At 34.3% G+C, this 16500-nt stretch overlaps 1 protein-coding gene across 3 annotated transcripts in view; it reads left to right on the top strand.

Moving 5' to 3' along the window:
- SMC6 (structural maintenance of chromosomes 6) overlaps window positions 1–16500 on the top strand; it is a 75084-nt gene that overhangs the window by 41476 nt on the left and 17108 nt on the right. For all 3 annotated transcript variants that reach the window (XM_032653126.1, XM_032653128.1, XM_032653127.1), the window contains exons 17-21: window positions 4179–4339; window positions 7728–7863; window positions 9105–9185; window positions 10280–10450; window positions 16290–16427. In XM_032653126.1, coding sequence (XP_032509017.1) covers window positions 4179–4339; window positions 7728–7863; window positions 9105–9185; window positions 10280–10450; window positions 16290–16427 — 687 coding nt within the window. The remainder of the gene's footprint in view (window positions 1–4178; window positions 4340–7727; window positions 7864–9104; window positions 9186–10279; window positions 10451–16289; window positions 16428–16500) is intronic.

Raw genomic sequence — 16500 nt, 5'->3', positions numbered from 1 at the left:
AGACACAGGCTCGCTGAATGGATTCCAAAACAAGACCCATATATATGCTGTCTACAACAGACCCACTTCAGACCTAGGGACACATACAGACTGAAAGTGAGGGGATGGAAAAAGATATTCCATGCAAATACAAATCAAAATAAAGCCGGAGTAGCAGTACTCATATCAGATAAAGTAGACTTTAAAGTAAAGAATGTTACAAGAGACAAGGGAGGACACTACATAATGATAAAGGGATCAATCCAAAAAGAAGATATAACAATTACAAATATATATACACCCAACATAGGAGCACCTCAATACATAAGGCAACTGCTAACAGCTATAAAAGAGGAAGTCGAAAGTAACACAATAATAGTGAGGGACTTTAACACCTCACTTACAACAATGGACAGATCATCCAAACAGAAAATTAATAAGGAAATACAAGCTTTAAATGACACAATAGACCAGATAGATTTAATTGATATTTATAGGACATTCCATCCAAAAACAGCAGATTACACTTTCTTCTCAAGTGCGCATGGAACATTCTCCAGGATAGATCACATATTGTGTCACAAATCAAGACTTAGTAAATTTAAGAAGATTGAAATCATATCAAGCATCTTTTCTGACCACAATGCTATTAGATTAGAACTCAGTTACAGGGAAAAAAATGTAAAAAACACAAATACATGGAGGTCATTTTATACGTTACTAAATAACCAAGACAGAGCACTAAAGAAATCAAAGAGGAAATTTAAAAATACCTAGAGACAAATGACAATGAAAACATGACAATCCAAAACCTATGGGATGCAGCAAAAGCAGTTCTAAGAGGGAAGTTTATAGCTCTACAAGCCTACCTGAAGAAACAAGAAAAATCTCAAATAAACAATCTAACCTTACACCTAAAGGAACTAGAGAAAGAAGAACAAACAAAACCCAAAGTTAGTAGAAGGAAAGAAATCATAAAGATCAGAGCAGAAATAAATGAAATAGAAACAAAGAAAACAATAGCAAAGATCAATAAAACTAAAAGCTGGTTCTTTGAGAAGATACACAAAATTGATAAACCATTAGCCAGACTCATCAAGAAAAAGAGGGAGAGGACTCCAATCAATAAAATTAGAAATGAAAAAGGAGAAGTTACAACAGACACCACAGAAATACAAAGCATCCTAAGAGACTACTACAAGCAACTCTGTGCCAATAAAATGGACAACCTGGAAGAAATGGACGAATTCTTAGAAAGGTATAACCTTCCAAGACTGAACCAGGAAGAAATAGAAAATATGAACAGACCAATCACAAGTAATGAACTTGAAACTGTGATTAAAAATCTTCCAACAAACAAAAGTCCAGGACCAGATGACTTCACAGGTGAATTCTATCAAACATTTAGGGAAGAGCTAACACCCATCCTTCTCAAATTCTTCCCAAAAATTGCAGAGGAAGGAACACTCCCAAACCCATTCTATGAGGCCACCATCACCCTGATACCAAAACCAGACAAAGATACTACAAGAAAAGAAAATTACAGACCAATATCACTGATGAATATAGATGCAAAAATCCTCAACAAAATACTAGCAAACAGAATCCAGCAACACGTTAAAAGGATCATACTCCATGATCAAGTGGGATTTATCCCAGGATGCAAGGCTTCTTTGATATACTCAAATTAATCAATGTGATACAACACATTAACAAATTGAAGAATAAAAACCATATGATCATCTCAATAGATGCAGAAAAAGCTTTTGACAAAATTCAACACCCATTTATGATAAAAACTCTCCAGGAAGTGGGCATAGAGGGAACCCACCTCAACATAATAAAGGCCATATACGACAGACTCACAGCAAACATCATTCTCAGTGGTGAAAAACTGAAAGCATTTCCTCTAAGATCAGGAACAAGACAAGGATGTCCATCTCACCACTATATTCAACATAGTTTTGGAAGTCCTAGCCACAGCAATCAGAGAAGAAAAGGAAATAAAAGTAATACACAGTGGAAAAGAAGAAGTAAAACTGTGTACTCTTTGCAGATGATATGATACTATACATAGAAAATCCTAAAAATGCCACCAGAAAACTACTAGAGCTAATCAATGGATTTGGTAAATTGCAGGATACAAAATTAATGCACAGAAATCTTGCATTCCTATACACTAACAATGGAAGATCAGAAAGAGAAATTAAGGGAACAATCCCATTCACCACTGCAACAAAAACAATCAAATACCTAGGAATAAACCTACTTAAGAAGGTAAAAGACCTGTACTCAGTAAACTATAAGACACTTATGAAAGAAATCAAAGCTGAAACAAGCAGATGGAGAGATATACCATGTTCTTGGATTGGAAGAATCAATATTGTGAAAATGACTATACTATCCAAAGCAATCTACAGATTCAGTGTAATCCCTATCAAATTAACAGTGGCATTTTTTACAGAACTAGAACAAAAAATCTTAAAATGTGTATGGAGACACAAAAGACCCCGAATAGCCAAAGCAATCTCGAGGAAAAGAAATGGAGCTGGAAGAATCAGACTCCCTTACTTCAGACTATACTACAAAGCTATAGTCATCAAGACAATATGATACTGGTACAAAAACAGAAATATAGATCAATGGAACAGGAAAGAAAGCCCAGAGATAAACCCATGCACCTATGGTCAACTAATCTATGGCAAAGGAGGCAAGGGTATACAATGGAGAAAAGACGGTCTCTTCAATAAGTGGTGTTGGGAAAACTGGACAGCGACGTGTAAAAGAATGAAATTAGAACACTCCCTAACACTATACACAAAAATAAACTCAAAATGGTTTAGAGACCTAAATGTAAGACCAGACACTCTAAAACTCTTAGAGGAAAACATAGGACGAACACTCTTTGACATAAATCACAGCAAGATATTTTTTTATCCACCTCCTAGAGTAATAAAAATAAACAAATGAGACCTAATGAAACTTAAAAGCTTTTGCACAGCAAAGGAAACTACAAACAAGACAAAAAGACAACCCTCAGAATGGGAGATAATATTTGCAAATGAATCAACGGACAAAGGGTTAATCTCCAAAATACATAAACAGCTCATGCAGCTCAATATTAAAAAAAAAAAAAAATCCAAAAGTGGGCAGAAGACCTAAATAGACATTTCTCCAAAGAAGACATACAGATGGCCAAGACGCACATGAAAGGCTGCTCAACATCACTAAATATTAGAGAAATGCAAATCAAAACTACAATGAGGTATCACCTCACACCAGTTAGAATAGGCATCATCAGAAGATCTACAAACAACAGATGCTGGAGAAGGTGTGGAGAAAAGGGAACCCTCTTGCACTCTTGGTGGGAATGTAAATTGATACAGCCACTATGGAGAACAGTATGGAGGTTCCTTGAAAAACTAAAAATAGAATTACTGTATTACCCAGCAATCCCAGTACTGGGCATATACCCAGAGAAAACCATAATTCAAAAAGGCACATGCCCTCCATTGTTCATTGCAGCACTATTTACACTAGCCAGGTTATGGAAGCAACCTAAATGCCCATTGACAGGCGAATGGATGAAGAAGATGTGGTACATATATACAATGGAATATTACTCAGGCATAAAAAGGAACGAAATTGGGTCATTTGTAGAGACGTGGATGGACCTAGAGACTGTCATACAGAGTGAAGTAAGTCAGAAAGAGAAAAACAAATATCGTATATTAATGCATATATGTGGAACCTAGAAAAATGGTACAGATGAACTGGTTTGCAGGGCAGAAATAAGAGACACAGATGTAGAGAACGAAGGTATGGACACCAAGCGGGGAGAGTGCCGGGGGGGTGTGTGTGTGTGATGAAGTGGGAGATTGGGATTGACATGTAGACACTGATATGTATAAAATGTATGACTAATAAGAACCTGCTGTATAAAAAATAAATAAAATTCAAAAAAATCTATCAGTTTGTCATAAAACATCATTTCTTATGTTTTTAAGGCTCTTAATAGTTTAATTCTTTGAATCTTGAAAGTTGTTTTTTAAATTATTTTTCTCATGGAATTATTTCATTTGAATGTTTAAATAAAAATACTTGAATCTTAAAGTGGTAATAGGTAATATTTTGAAATTACATACAACAGAAATGCTTTGGCATATTTTTAAAATGTATTTTCCCCTCTATTTTTTTAGAATAATTCTGTAGCTCGTGCAGTAATGCAGTCCCAAAAGCCACCCAAGAATTGTAGAGAAGCTTTTACTGCTGATGGTGATCAAGTTTTTGCAGGCCGTTATTATTCATCTGAATATACAAGACCTAAGTTTCTCAGCAGAGATGTGGATTCTGAAATAAGGTTAGTGTCCAGTGTAGCTTTACTGTATTATTCCCACTAGTTCTTTGGGGTTCATTTCTTTTCATATTACTCTATTAGTAGTTATGTCAGTGAAGAATTGTGAGTAATCTGTTTGGTCTTAAAAGATCATTTAGCTGGATGTAGAATTCTAGATTGATGGTTATTTTCCATCATGACTTTGATGATAGTATTCTGGGTTTGATGAGCTGGTCTGCACATTGATTATTACCTGTCTGCAAGGAGGTAGGGAGCTTAACTCAGAATGTAAATCAGCTACGTCACTATGCCATTGTTTAGTTTTGCTGATTTTTCTCAGCGAGAGTACAAGTGTGCTGGGTATACATTCTGGCTCAAGGTCCTTGCTGTGTCTCTGCCTGGTACTTTGAGTCACACTGTTCTAGAAGAAAAATCAGTCCGCACCGTTAGATCAAATGCTTAGGGAGATAGAGCTGCTAGAGGAGATGCAGTGAAAAGCCAAACAAAATACTAAAGGTACTTAATAAGATTCAAACGTGTGCAAAAAGAATTTTTGGTATGAAAAAAGCATGATTTTCCCAACTGAACTGTCAGTTGGTGAATTGATAAGGTGGAGCTGAATTAGTGACCTAGAAGACCTCAAGCAGAAGAACATAGAACTCAGGTAAAAGCACTATCTAAGAAAACTGAGTAAAGGTGAAAGTATTCTAAATGGCTTTTATATATAGGGGGAAATGAGGGTTTTTTTAAAATAGATATCTGATTTTCAAATTATATTAGTTATTTTTGTATGATTATGAGAGCAGCATAAAGCAAAATAACCATAGTGGATATTGGGAAGTTTAGTAAAATTTCTTTTTTAGCAACAGAAAACTGTTGAATGACCTGCAACTTGTTATTACAGCACTCAACACACATTTTAAATTGACACTGAATCTTTGTGATAGGATAGATGAAAATTCATCAATGTCTGAATGTACCTGTGTAGAAGTGGCCTGTAAAGTGATAAATTTTTGTCCGCTGTGCCATGACATTTAAATCAGGCCCTTCTAATTCTTAACTGGGTAAGACTAAATTATATAGTACTCCAGCAAACATGAATGCAAATGTATAAACAGTATCATGGTACTGTTACTGTGTGTGATTCGTACTTTTTCTTTCAACAAAAAATGCCTTGTGCATTTGTGTTCCACATCTTTAAATAAAGTATGACATTCTTGGAAAAGGTAGTAAGTGTATCAGCAGCAAATCAGTGTCCCTGATTCTAGCATTTTAGTAGTAATGGTTTAAGACTTACTTATGAAGTTAATAATTGGCTTCATTTTTAGCTAAAATATTTGCATCAATGTGTAGTGGACAGAGCTTTTGTTTTAAAAGCCAGGTGAACATTGGTTTTTTAAAAATTGTTTCTCACCTTGATAAACTTTACTGATTGAAAATGTACTAAGTTATCATGATACTTAAATGATATTTGTGTCATCTGTTTTGACCTGAACCAGTATGATAGTTATCTGATATTTGGAAATTTAAAATAATTCACTGGTGTTTTTTAAATACAGAAAATATAAATTGGAAAACAAAAGTAGCTTATAATTCTATCTCTCCACAGTCCCTGTTGACATTTTAAAAATGATTAAAAGTAATATAGGCATATGGTGAGAAAATTCAAACAGTACAGAAATGAATGCAATGAAAAGTGAAGTCCTTTGCCCCCACTTAGGTATAATGTTTTCAAGGTTCATCCATTTGTGCTGTGTATAAGTACGCATATGGTTTCTGTGTCTTGCTTTTTGTCTCAATATTGTATCTTGGAGATTGTTCCATATCAGGACACTTAGAGCTGCCCCTTGGTATGGCTGTTCCATAATCTACCTGACCAGTTCCTGTTGATGGACATACGTGTTATCTGCAGTTTTCTCCTACTATAGCAGTGCTGCAGTGAGAATGCACATGTGTATCTTGACATACTTCTGAAAGTATGTGCATAGATTAAATTCTAAATGGTGAAAATGCTGAGTCAAAGAATATGTGAATTTTTAAATTTTTAAATTCATTGTTTTATTAACATACAATTTATGACCTGATTTTAAATATTTAATAACATTAAACAATTACTAATATTTTTAACACTTAATAATATTAAGTGAGCCTTAATATTTATTAAAATAAATATTTAAATTTTATTTTATTATTATATAAGTTGATCATTTAATAGCAATTGCCAAATGACTACAGAGCAATTGATTCCCTAATCCCCTCCCACACTATGAGTATATGAAGTACGCTTTTCTATACCCTCATCAACTCAGCACTGGCAGGTTCCTGTTGATGAAAGATGGCTCTGAAATAGTTTTTGCATCTGGCTCCATTTTTACCAGAAATACCACACTTATTCTCCTCTTTTTCTCATTTGTTTATCATTCATTCAGCTAACATCATTGATTTTTGTTTTTAATTTTGAGAATTCCACAAGGTAGCACGGTTCTAATAGTTCATCAAATTTAAGATGCTCTGTTATTTTATATACCAGTAAAAAAGAAAAGTATTGATAGTTGAACCATGGACTGGAAGATGATTTCAGAATTCAGAGATGTTAAAATGTGGAGAAGTGTGCATCTTAGTGAAATCTGGCATACACTCTTTATCAGAGAAGAGTGGTTCTCTTCCACCGGGCACAGAGTTTTAGAAGACAGAGTCAGTGAGACAGGAAAAGATCACTTCTGAAAGACAGTTGCCTCTGCTGGCATAGAGACCCCTTATGGCTTTGGCATCTGCCGACCTTTCCCTCCACCTCTTTTCATTGTCCTCCTCTCCTTCCCTTTCACTCCCCACACATTCATAGCATTTATTCACTGCAGAAAATGTTGAGCTGACCTTCAGTTTTACTGACCTTCAGTCTTACTTGTTTTTCACCTCTTTGTGCCTTCATGTATTTCTTTCCATCTTCTCCTCTAGGTGGTCCATCTGGTGAAGACTTCAGAGAACATAAGTCAGTGGTCACTTCTCCCAGAATTACTCTTAGGTTCCCGTCGTATTGTGGACATATAGTGCAGTGTCCTGTTCACATTTCAATGTTATGGTTTATTTCCTGATGTTTTCCCTTTTCGTTTGATTCCTTTATGCCTTAATTTTTTTTCTACCTCTGCCTGTCACTGTGTACAATGCCTACCACAGATAAATCATAAATACTTACTAATGAAGTAAGTAAAATTTAATTCCAGTTTAGAAGATGTTTTTTGAAATCTCTGTATTTTCATGTTTTGAATTACTTGGTAGGAATAGAGAACTGGTTTAACTGCATAGGTTTTGCAAAAAAGCTATTAAAAATAGGGCTTTCTTTGTAAAGATATAAATATTTGTAATATTCAGAAGTAAATTTAAAGTATTTTTTTACCCTCTCTTCTCTATTAAGTGACTTGGAGAATGAGGTTGAAAACAAGAAAGCCCAGATATCAAATCTTCAGCAACATTTGTCTGCCCTTGAAAAGGATATTAAACACAATGAAGAACTTCTTAGAAGGTGCCAACTGCATTATAAAGAGTTAAAGGTAAAAAAACATCATTTGTTTTCTCAACTTAATCATTTCCAAGTTATTTTTAAGGTCTTAACATTCATTTAGTTAGACGAATAGTTCTCAACTATTTTGGCCTCAAGCCCCTTTACAATCTTAAAAGAGCTTTTGCTTGTTTGGGTTTTATCTATCAGTATTCATGTTATTAAAAATTAAAGCAAAATTTAAGAATGTTTATTAATTCATTTAAAAATAATACGTACATTATGTGTTAACATAAATAACATTTTTATGAAAAATAACTATTTTCCAAAACCAAAAAGATTTAGTGAAAAGATTGATGTTTTTTATATTTTTTTAAATCTCTAACATCTGGCTTAATAAAATTCACCTGAACTGTCATATCAGCTTCTGTAATCAGTCTGTTGCAATATTACACATCATAGTTATAAACCTCCTGTACACCTGTAAGAAATCCATAGTAAAATTGGTCTTAAAAAAAAAAAGTAATGCCGGCCTTCCCTGGTGGCGCAGGGGTTAAGAAAATCTGCCTGCCAATGCAGGGGACACGGGTTTGAGCCCTGGTCCGGGAAGATCCCACGTGCCAGAGAGCAGCTAAGCCTGTGCGCCACAACTACTGAGCCTGCGCTCTAGAGCCCGCAAACCCCAGCTACTGACCCCGCGTGCCACAACTACTGAAGCCCGCGCGCCTAGAGCCCGTGCTCTGCAACAGGAGAAGCCACCACAATGAGAAGCCTGAGCGCAGCAACAAAGACCCAACACAGCCAAAAATAAATAAAATAAAATAAATTTAAAAAGAAAAAAAGGCTTTTAAATAAATAAATAATGCCTTAGTGTTTTTATGAAAATAGTGTTGACTTCATGGACCCTCTGAAAGAGTCTCAGAGACACCCAGGAGATAGTGGGATTGGACTTTAAGAACCACTGGAGTAATCTTTCCATAACTTGAGACTGGATGTTTCAGGAAAGTACTTTCTCTGTGGACTCAACACTGTCATCATTTTAAATGCTAAGGTGGAGTACTTATATCTGCTTTGCATGAGAGTGGATTAGCAATAATGGTGATCAAGGCAGACTTTATACATACTTTTCTTTGGTTCATTTAATACTAATGTGTCTCTTTCATTAACTATGGAATCCTTCTGTAACATAAAGCAGAGTAGAACTTTGTTGATTAATGCATCCTTGCCCAGGGTTTTTGTTTTTATTTTTCATTTATTTCTATTTACTAAAATCTAAATACTGTTTTTCAAAAGATGAAAATAAGAAGAAGTATTTCTGAAATTCGGGAACTTGAGAATATAGAAGAACACCAGTCTGTAGATATTGCAACCTTGGTAAGATTCTTTTCCTCAATTTAAATGTAATGTTAAAGGAGAAATCTGTCATTTAAGTTAAGCTTTATAAAAAACTCCTTTTTTGAGGCTACTTTTTATGATTGCTATATCCATTTACAAATAAGGTAGAAACTACCTGGTGTGTGGCCTTCATGTTCCTTAATATTTTGTATATGTAACTTGCATGCATTGTAATTGGTTTTGTCTTCTTCTGTTGATACATGAAATAAAACTTTATCAGAGTTTATTATGCAAATAGTGCCCTTTCAAACCAAACTACCTAGCATTTTTTTTCAGAATTAATCAGTATCAATATTAGTGATATCTTTTAGTCAGTTGAAGTTGGTCTCTTTGCATTATTTTCTTTTTTCCAAGTTAATGGTTTCAATTCACCGCATATTTGTTACTCTATTTTAATTTCTCTTAGACATCTTTTTATGACATTCAGCTTAGCTCTCTGGGTTACCATAAGTAGTGAATTAGATAGATTGCAGAGTCTTGTTAAAATGAATCAGTTTTTACCAATTGTCTGCTCTCTACCAGGCATCATGTTAAATGCTGAGGGAGACAACAGTGAACAAAACAGATCAAGTCCCTGCACCGATGGAGCTTTACTCTAATAAGAATTTGTCTTCATTTTTTATTAGTAATCTGGTTTTCCACTTAGTGTTTTTCTGCTTTCATTACTTTTATTGATAGACTAAATTTCTTAAAGGTATGGACTGTGTCTTGTTTATTTTTGTTTACTCAGCATCTAACATATTGTCTGGCATAAGATATATATTTATATACATTATATTTTGAAAGAAAAAGTGAGTAGATAGAATAAAAGTTACCCCTTTTGATTATGACCTCAAGCACAATGTAGTTTGTCTTCTAAATGTAATCCTTTTCTATTTTTGAACCTATTTCTTCTACCTCCCAATTTACCATTAAGAGTATGAAAATATCATAATTTGTTCTTTGTATTTGTCTTTAATCTGATTTACTTGTAGCCTGTAGTTTCTTCTCTTCTAGAATTGTTTGTACTGTTTTTCTATTTGATTACTTAAAAGTGTTTTAATTAATTCTATATGCTCTGTAAATGTTGCCAGGAAGACGAAGCTCAAGAAAATAAAATCAAAATGAAAATGGTTGAGAAAAACATGGAACAACAAAAAGAGAATATGGAACATTTTAAAAGTCTGAAAATAGAAGCAGAAAACAAGTATGATGCAATTAAACAGAAAATTAATCAGCTATCAGAGCTAGCAGATCCACTTAAGGTATGTATTATTGTTACTCTACTATATATATTTTTTATGTTTCAGTTTTATATACATGGTATACCAGCTAGATATTACCTCAACAGAATTTATGGCTAAATGTAAATGTAGCTGTATAAAACCGGGCTGTAAACCAGCTTTTCGTCATTAGATCAATTAGAATTAAACACTCTGCTCACGCCTTTAAGGAGAATAAATTGCCAAATTTCTGACCCCCCAGAAGATTACAGCTTTTGTTACCTTTTTATTTTGTGAGATTTTTTCTTCTTTCAGAACTAGAGGCAGGACGTCTTATCTGTCCATACTGTTTCTGTGCTTATCTGTTCTTTTGTCCCACTTTTCCTCAATAGCTGAAGAATTAGTTGATACAAAAGCCAGCTTGAAATAAAATGCTACCCAATTCCCATTTATTAACATATCTGCATTATATTCCAGCTAGAATTCAATCGGCTTTTTTTTTTTTTTAAAGCACATACTTTTTGGAACTAAATTAGGGAAATAAAGTTATTTAACAATTAAATTCTGTAAATTTCACCACGTTTAATAGCTTTGTTGTCAAGTAGCTTATTATCATTCTCATTTTTATGAATAACTCAATTATTCTCGAAACCTCAAATTTTATTTATAAGACATTGAGAAGAATTAATAGTATGTTTTAAGAGGAGAAAGGTTTATTGACGATATAACCCCCTTTTTTTGCAGGAAAATTACCCCTTTGAATCAAAATGTATTTAGATATTTTAAAAATTTTAAAGAATTTGCATGCATATGAACTTTACTGTAATTGTCTCCATTGTCAATTTTAGAAAACATAATTTATTAAAGGAAGTCAGAGGAGGAGCCGAGCAGAAACAACTTTCCTCTATTTGCGGTGGCCTCTCTATAGCTGCTTTCCATAGAGCTGTGATTCCTGCCTGCTATTGTAATGCAAGGTGGTTTACTTTTTTTCTATTTGAGATAAGAATAAAAAATGGGGAAATAGACTGATAAATTACTGATTAAAAAGAATATAAAATTTTAATAGTAAAGTTTGAGGAAGGAAAAAAGTATTAAGGATACTATTGAAAAAGACAAATAGTAGTTACTACAGGAAATTAGAATTAAAAACACAAAAAGTCCAAGATGAAAAAGAAGACAAAATTAGTTTTTAAAACAAAATAGAATAAGAAGAGATAAAATAAGTATGAAAATTGTCAGGAATAGGAGAGAGAGAATTCAAAACTCAGAAATTAGAGCAGTGAAGTTAAAACAAAGATGAGATAAAAGAAAATTTTAAATGGGTGAAGGATTGAGCAGGGAAACTTAAAATCAAAGTGATAAAGTATGCTAAAACAATATAGGAAAAGAAATAATTAGCACCCGAATTGTCCCAGATAGCTTAAAATTAAAAACAAAAAATGAAGGATAAGCTGTGTTCTGTTCTTTTAGGGACGTGTAGGCTAACGCAACTCCTGGAATTGGGAGTGTGTAGATAAGTTCAAGAGCGGAAAATATGGGCAGAAGGCAGTAAGAATTCTTGTTCTTAAGTTCTCTGCCTTGGTTGCAAATAAGTGAAAGCTAGACGAGTCCTTCAGTAAACCTGCATGCAGTCAGCCAGTAGCCAAGAGGGTTTTCCTTTGCAATATCACATCCCAATAGCCATCCCAATAGGTAACAACAGGACCAAGAATATTTGGCTAACAAAAGAATTTAATTCCTCAGAAACTGTCTTTGTGATATATTAGCAGCTTCTAAATATAATGTGTTTGCTATCAGGATGTTTGTTCATTTTGTGTCAGAGGAGTGGTGAGGAGTGGAATACTCTGTTCAAATATGTAGTCATTGAAATCTTCGCATAAGATTTCAGTATTTTTCTCCCTTTGAACAGTTTATTTTGATTTACACTTAATGCTTTAGTCACAAATTAAATTTTTTGTACAGGGAGCTTGACCTACATCAAAAATGATGGTCTGCATTTTGGAGTAGGAGGGCCTCTCAGTTTCTGATAGAGATAATAAATGTTTATTTGGATTGAGGCTGACCATGCTTTTGAAAATTCCAAGATCTAATGATCTATAGCTTTTTAAAACCTCATAATTGATGTAGAGTTATATGAAGCAAGTGGCTATAATACATACTGTAGCAATTTATCCAGTGTTGTCAGGTAACTAAAATTGGTTATTTAGGCATCAAAGAGAATAAAATTTTTCAATGATTCTGTCCCTTCTAGCATCTCAGCCTATCTTTTTAAAGGCTGAACTTTTTAGGGCTACATCAGGATTAATTTTAGATCTAATCCAACCTAGTCCTCACCCCAAAACCAGGATGAGTGTCACTAACTGGTTTTTACTATCTCTAAGTCTCTGTTTCACCGTCGACAACATGAAATTAAAAGAAATACTCTCTTGGTTCCTTTTTAGTTTTAAATTTGATGGTACCTATGATATAAATTTATTAAATATATAAGGACAACTCAAAAGCCATGATAAACGTGGAGAAAAGAACATTAAATTCTTTTCATCCTATTTTATGTCAAGTCTTTCCCTTTCTAAAGTTGCTAGGAGAAAAGATTAAGCAGCACAAATCTGCCCTGATATAATTGACCCCTTTGGCTCTAGAAAGCTGATTTGGTTCCCTGAAGCAAATGTGGACATATTTTGAAAGTTTCTACCAAAAATGATTAGAAAATTTAGTGTTTAACCATTCTGTTTTATAAGGTATTGCAATTTCTAACTGTAGTATCTCCTACTATATACATTGCACCATTTTCTTTTATTCTCCTCAAAGTAAAGGAACAGAGTATCTCCATACTCCATATAACAAAGTTTTTATTTTTAATAGAACTCTGCTATAAAAGCTGTATATTATTAAGTGTCTACCTTGAGTGATAGTTATTTTTAGCAGTACGAACAAGATGCAGTAAATTGTATTCTTAGGTCAGCAAATAGCCTAAATCTATTCTTTTATATGAGGTAAATACTTGCAATTTTTAGATACTTCCCATGTTCTTTTTCTTTTCGGGATATCTCCAAATATTCTGTCTCCCTTGATGCTGTTGTTTTGGTTTGTGTTCGTTTCTTTTTCCTTATAACTGTGATTCTTGAGGGTGAACATGATCATCATAGCATGTATGTCCAGTACTAGGCTCAAAAAACAGACCGACTGAAATTTAATTTGATGGTCATTAAATCAAGAGCAATTTTAAAAATTGAGATTCAGGGATTCTCAACCTACTAAAACAGAATCTCCAAAGGTGGAGTTTGGAAATCTGTATATTTTTTAAAACATCCAAATTGATGATAAAGAAGTCAATCTGTATATCAGTATTTGAGAAAGCTGCTGCAATTGGTGGCTATGTGTGTGTGTGTATATATATATATATATATATATATATATATATATATATATATATATATAATCTTCTAAATAAAATCTTTTCACCAGGCTATGCCTTCTTTAAAGACATTTGTTTACTGCATGTACTCAAATAGAAGGCAGATGCCCATAACAAGGGAAAAATCCAGTAACAAAGGAAAATGTATTTTAGTCACCATTCATATATGAAATTATTAGGCAAAATAATCAAAATGTGTACTTGACATTAGGTCTACTAATTTAATTATACATGAACACAAAGTCACAGGTACAAAGTGATATATTTAACATTTAGAAATACTGCTTTGTTTCCATTTACATTTCATGAATTAATTTTTTTAACCTTTCTCATGTGTCTTCAGCGTTGGCATCTTTACGGTGATTAGAGCTGTATTTTCAGTAATTAGAAGAGTTGAGTGATGGATTTTTCCAGAGCTCTTGATCTTCTCTTTCATCTATATTATTTTAAATATAGCACTTTTAATAAATCATCTTTTGGGCTTCCCTGGTGGCGCAGTGGTTGAGAGTCCACCTGCCGATGCAGGGGACACGGCTTCGTGCCCCGGTCCGGGAAGATCCCACATGCTGCGGAGCGGCTGGGCCCGTGAGCCATGGCCGCTGAGCCTGCGCGTCCGGAGCCTGTGCTCCGCAACGGGAGAGGCCACAGCAGTGAGAGGCCCGCATACCGCAAAAAAAAAAAAAAAATCATCTTTTAATTTAAATAGGGTAAAATTTACTCTTTTTTGAGTCAAAACTTAGGAGTTTTGATAAATGCATAAAGTTGTGTACGCAACACCACAATCAAGATACAGAACAGTTCTATTATCCCTCCCCCGTACCCCCCTCCCAAATTCCCTTACAGGGCTCCTTCGTAGCCAAACCTCCCCCACCCTTAATCTCTGGCATCACCGATCTGCTCTTTATCACTGTGGTTTTGCCTTTTACATAATATCACGTAAGTGGAATCGTAATATGTAACCTTTTGAGTCTGGCTTCTTTCATTTAGCATGGTGTATTTGAGACTTATTCATGTTATCACTATCTGATTAATAGCTTATTCCTTTTTTATTACTGAGTAATAATTCCACTGTATGGATGTACCACAGCTTGCTTATTCATGTACCTATTAAAGAACATTTGGATGGTTTCAGTTTTGGTGCTTATGAATAAAGCTGCTCTAAACTTTTAAGTGTAGGTTTTTGTATGATAGGGTTTCATTTCTCTTGGTTAAGTGCCTAGTACTATAGTAAATGTTGTAGATTTTTAATTCATTTTTCAATTAGTCCTCCTATGTAGAAATATTACTGATTTTTGTATTGGCCTAGTATCCAGTGACCTTTCTAAACTCACTTATTAATTTAAAAACTTTTTCTTTGGAATTTCTTTATACACAGTCATCTCTCTTTTAAATACAGTTTGATTCTTCCTGTCCAATCTGTATACTTTTTATTTCCTTTTCTTATTTTAATTGAACCATCCAGGACCTCCAATAAATGTTAAATAGAAGCAATGGGACTGCACGTCCTTGGCTTGTACTTAATCTTAAAAAGAAAGCACTTGGGCTTCCCTGGTGGCGCAGTGGTTGAGAGTCCGCCTGCCGATGCAGGGGACACGGGTTTGTGCCCTGGTGCGGGAAGATCCCACATGCTGCGGAGTGGCTGGGACCGTGAGCCATGGCCGCTGAGCCTGCGCGTCCGGAGCCTGTGCTCCGCAATGGGAGAGGCCACAACAGTGAGAGGCCCGCGTACAGCAAAAAAAAAAAAAGCAGTTGATATTTCGTCTTAAAAGTAATGGTTAGCTGTTATTTGTTCTTGTTTGTATTTCTTCTCTTTATTTCTTTCTTTTGGGATTAGCCAAGTAATTTTTAGTGTTCCTTTTTAAAATTTCCTCTACTAGTTTATTTAGCTACAATTTTTGTTTTTTTGTTTTTTTCCCAGTGGTTGCTGTGCGTTCCAGTATGCATCTTTACCTTATAGTTTACTACTGTTTCCCTTTAAAGTGAACTTGGGATAGCTTCTTTACAATTATATTTTGTTCTCAAAATTCTGAGGTTACACCTCCAGAAATGATGACCAAATAAGTCAGTGTTAAATTTCTTCACATCTTTTCCTCCTCCACCCCAATTCACCTTTTTTTAAAACCGGGTTTCCTCTGTCAGGTACCTCTGTAATATACAACACTTGCATTGTTTTAAGTCTTTTCAGGCTACCGTAGCTTCCCAGGAAACTGCCTTGTTTACCAAAATAAAGTTGAGAGCACCATAAGGTATGGAGACTTCATACAAGAACTTTAATATGATAATGTGACTTCTCAATTTGGGAAACTCTTCACTTCTCTTCAGAAACATATGGATATGAACTTAATAACACTTGCCTCTTAAAGCAGCATAATCCTGTCCACTTTATTGAGTTGTCAATTAGTTTATGCCTATGCTGATAATTTTTTAAAGCAATCTTTATAGATTATTTTGGTTTTATTTAAACAGGATGAATTAAACCTTGCTGATTCCGAAGTGGATAACCAAAAACGAGGGAAACGGCATTATGAAGACAAGCAAAAAGAACACTTGGATACTTTAAATAAAAAGAAACGAGAATTAGATATGAAAGAAAAAGAACTAGAGGTTATCCATCATTTTTTTTAATGTTTTGTTTACACCCTTAGTCATGATTATTAAAGTGTGTTTTCCTAATGTC

Source organism: Phocoena sinus, chromosome 13 (assembly GCF_008692025.1).
Source record: "Phocoena sinus isolate mPhoSin1 chromosome 13, mPhoSin1.pri, whole genome shotgun sequence".
NCBI lineage: Eukaryota > Metazoa > Chordata > Mammalia > Artiodactyla > Phocoenidae > Phocoena > Phocoena sinus.
This window is presented reverse-complemented; position numbering and strand designations above follow the sequence as displayed.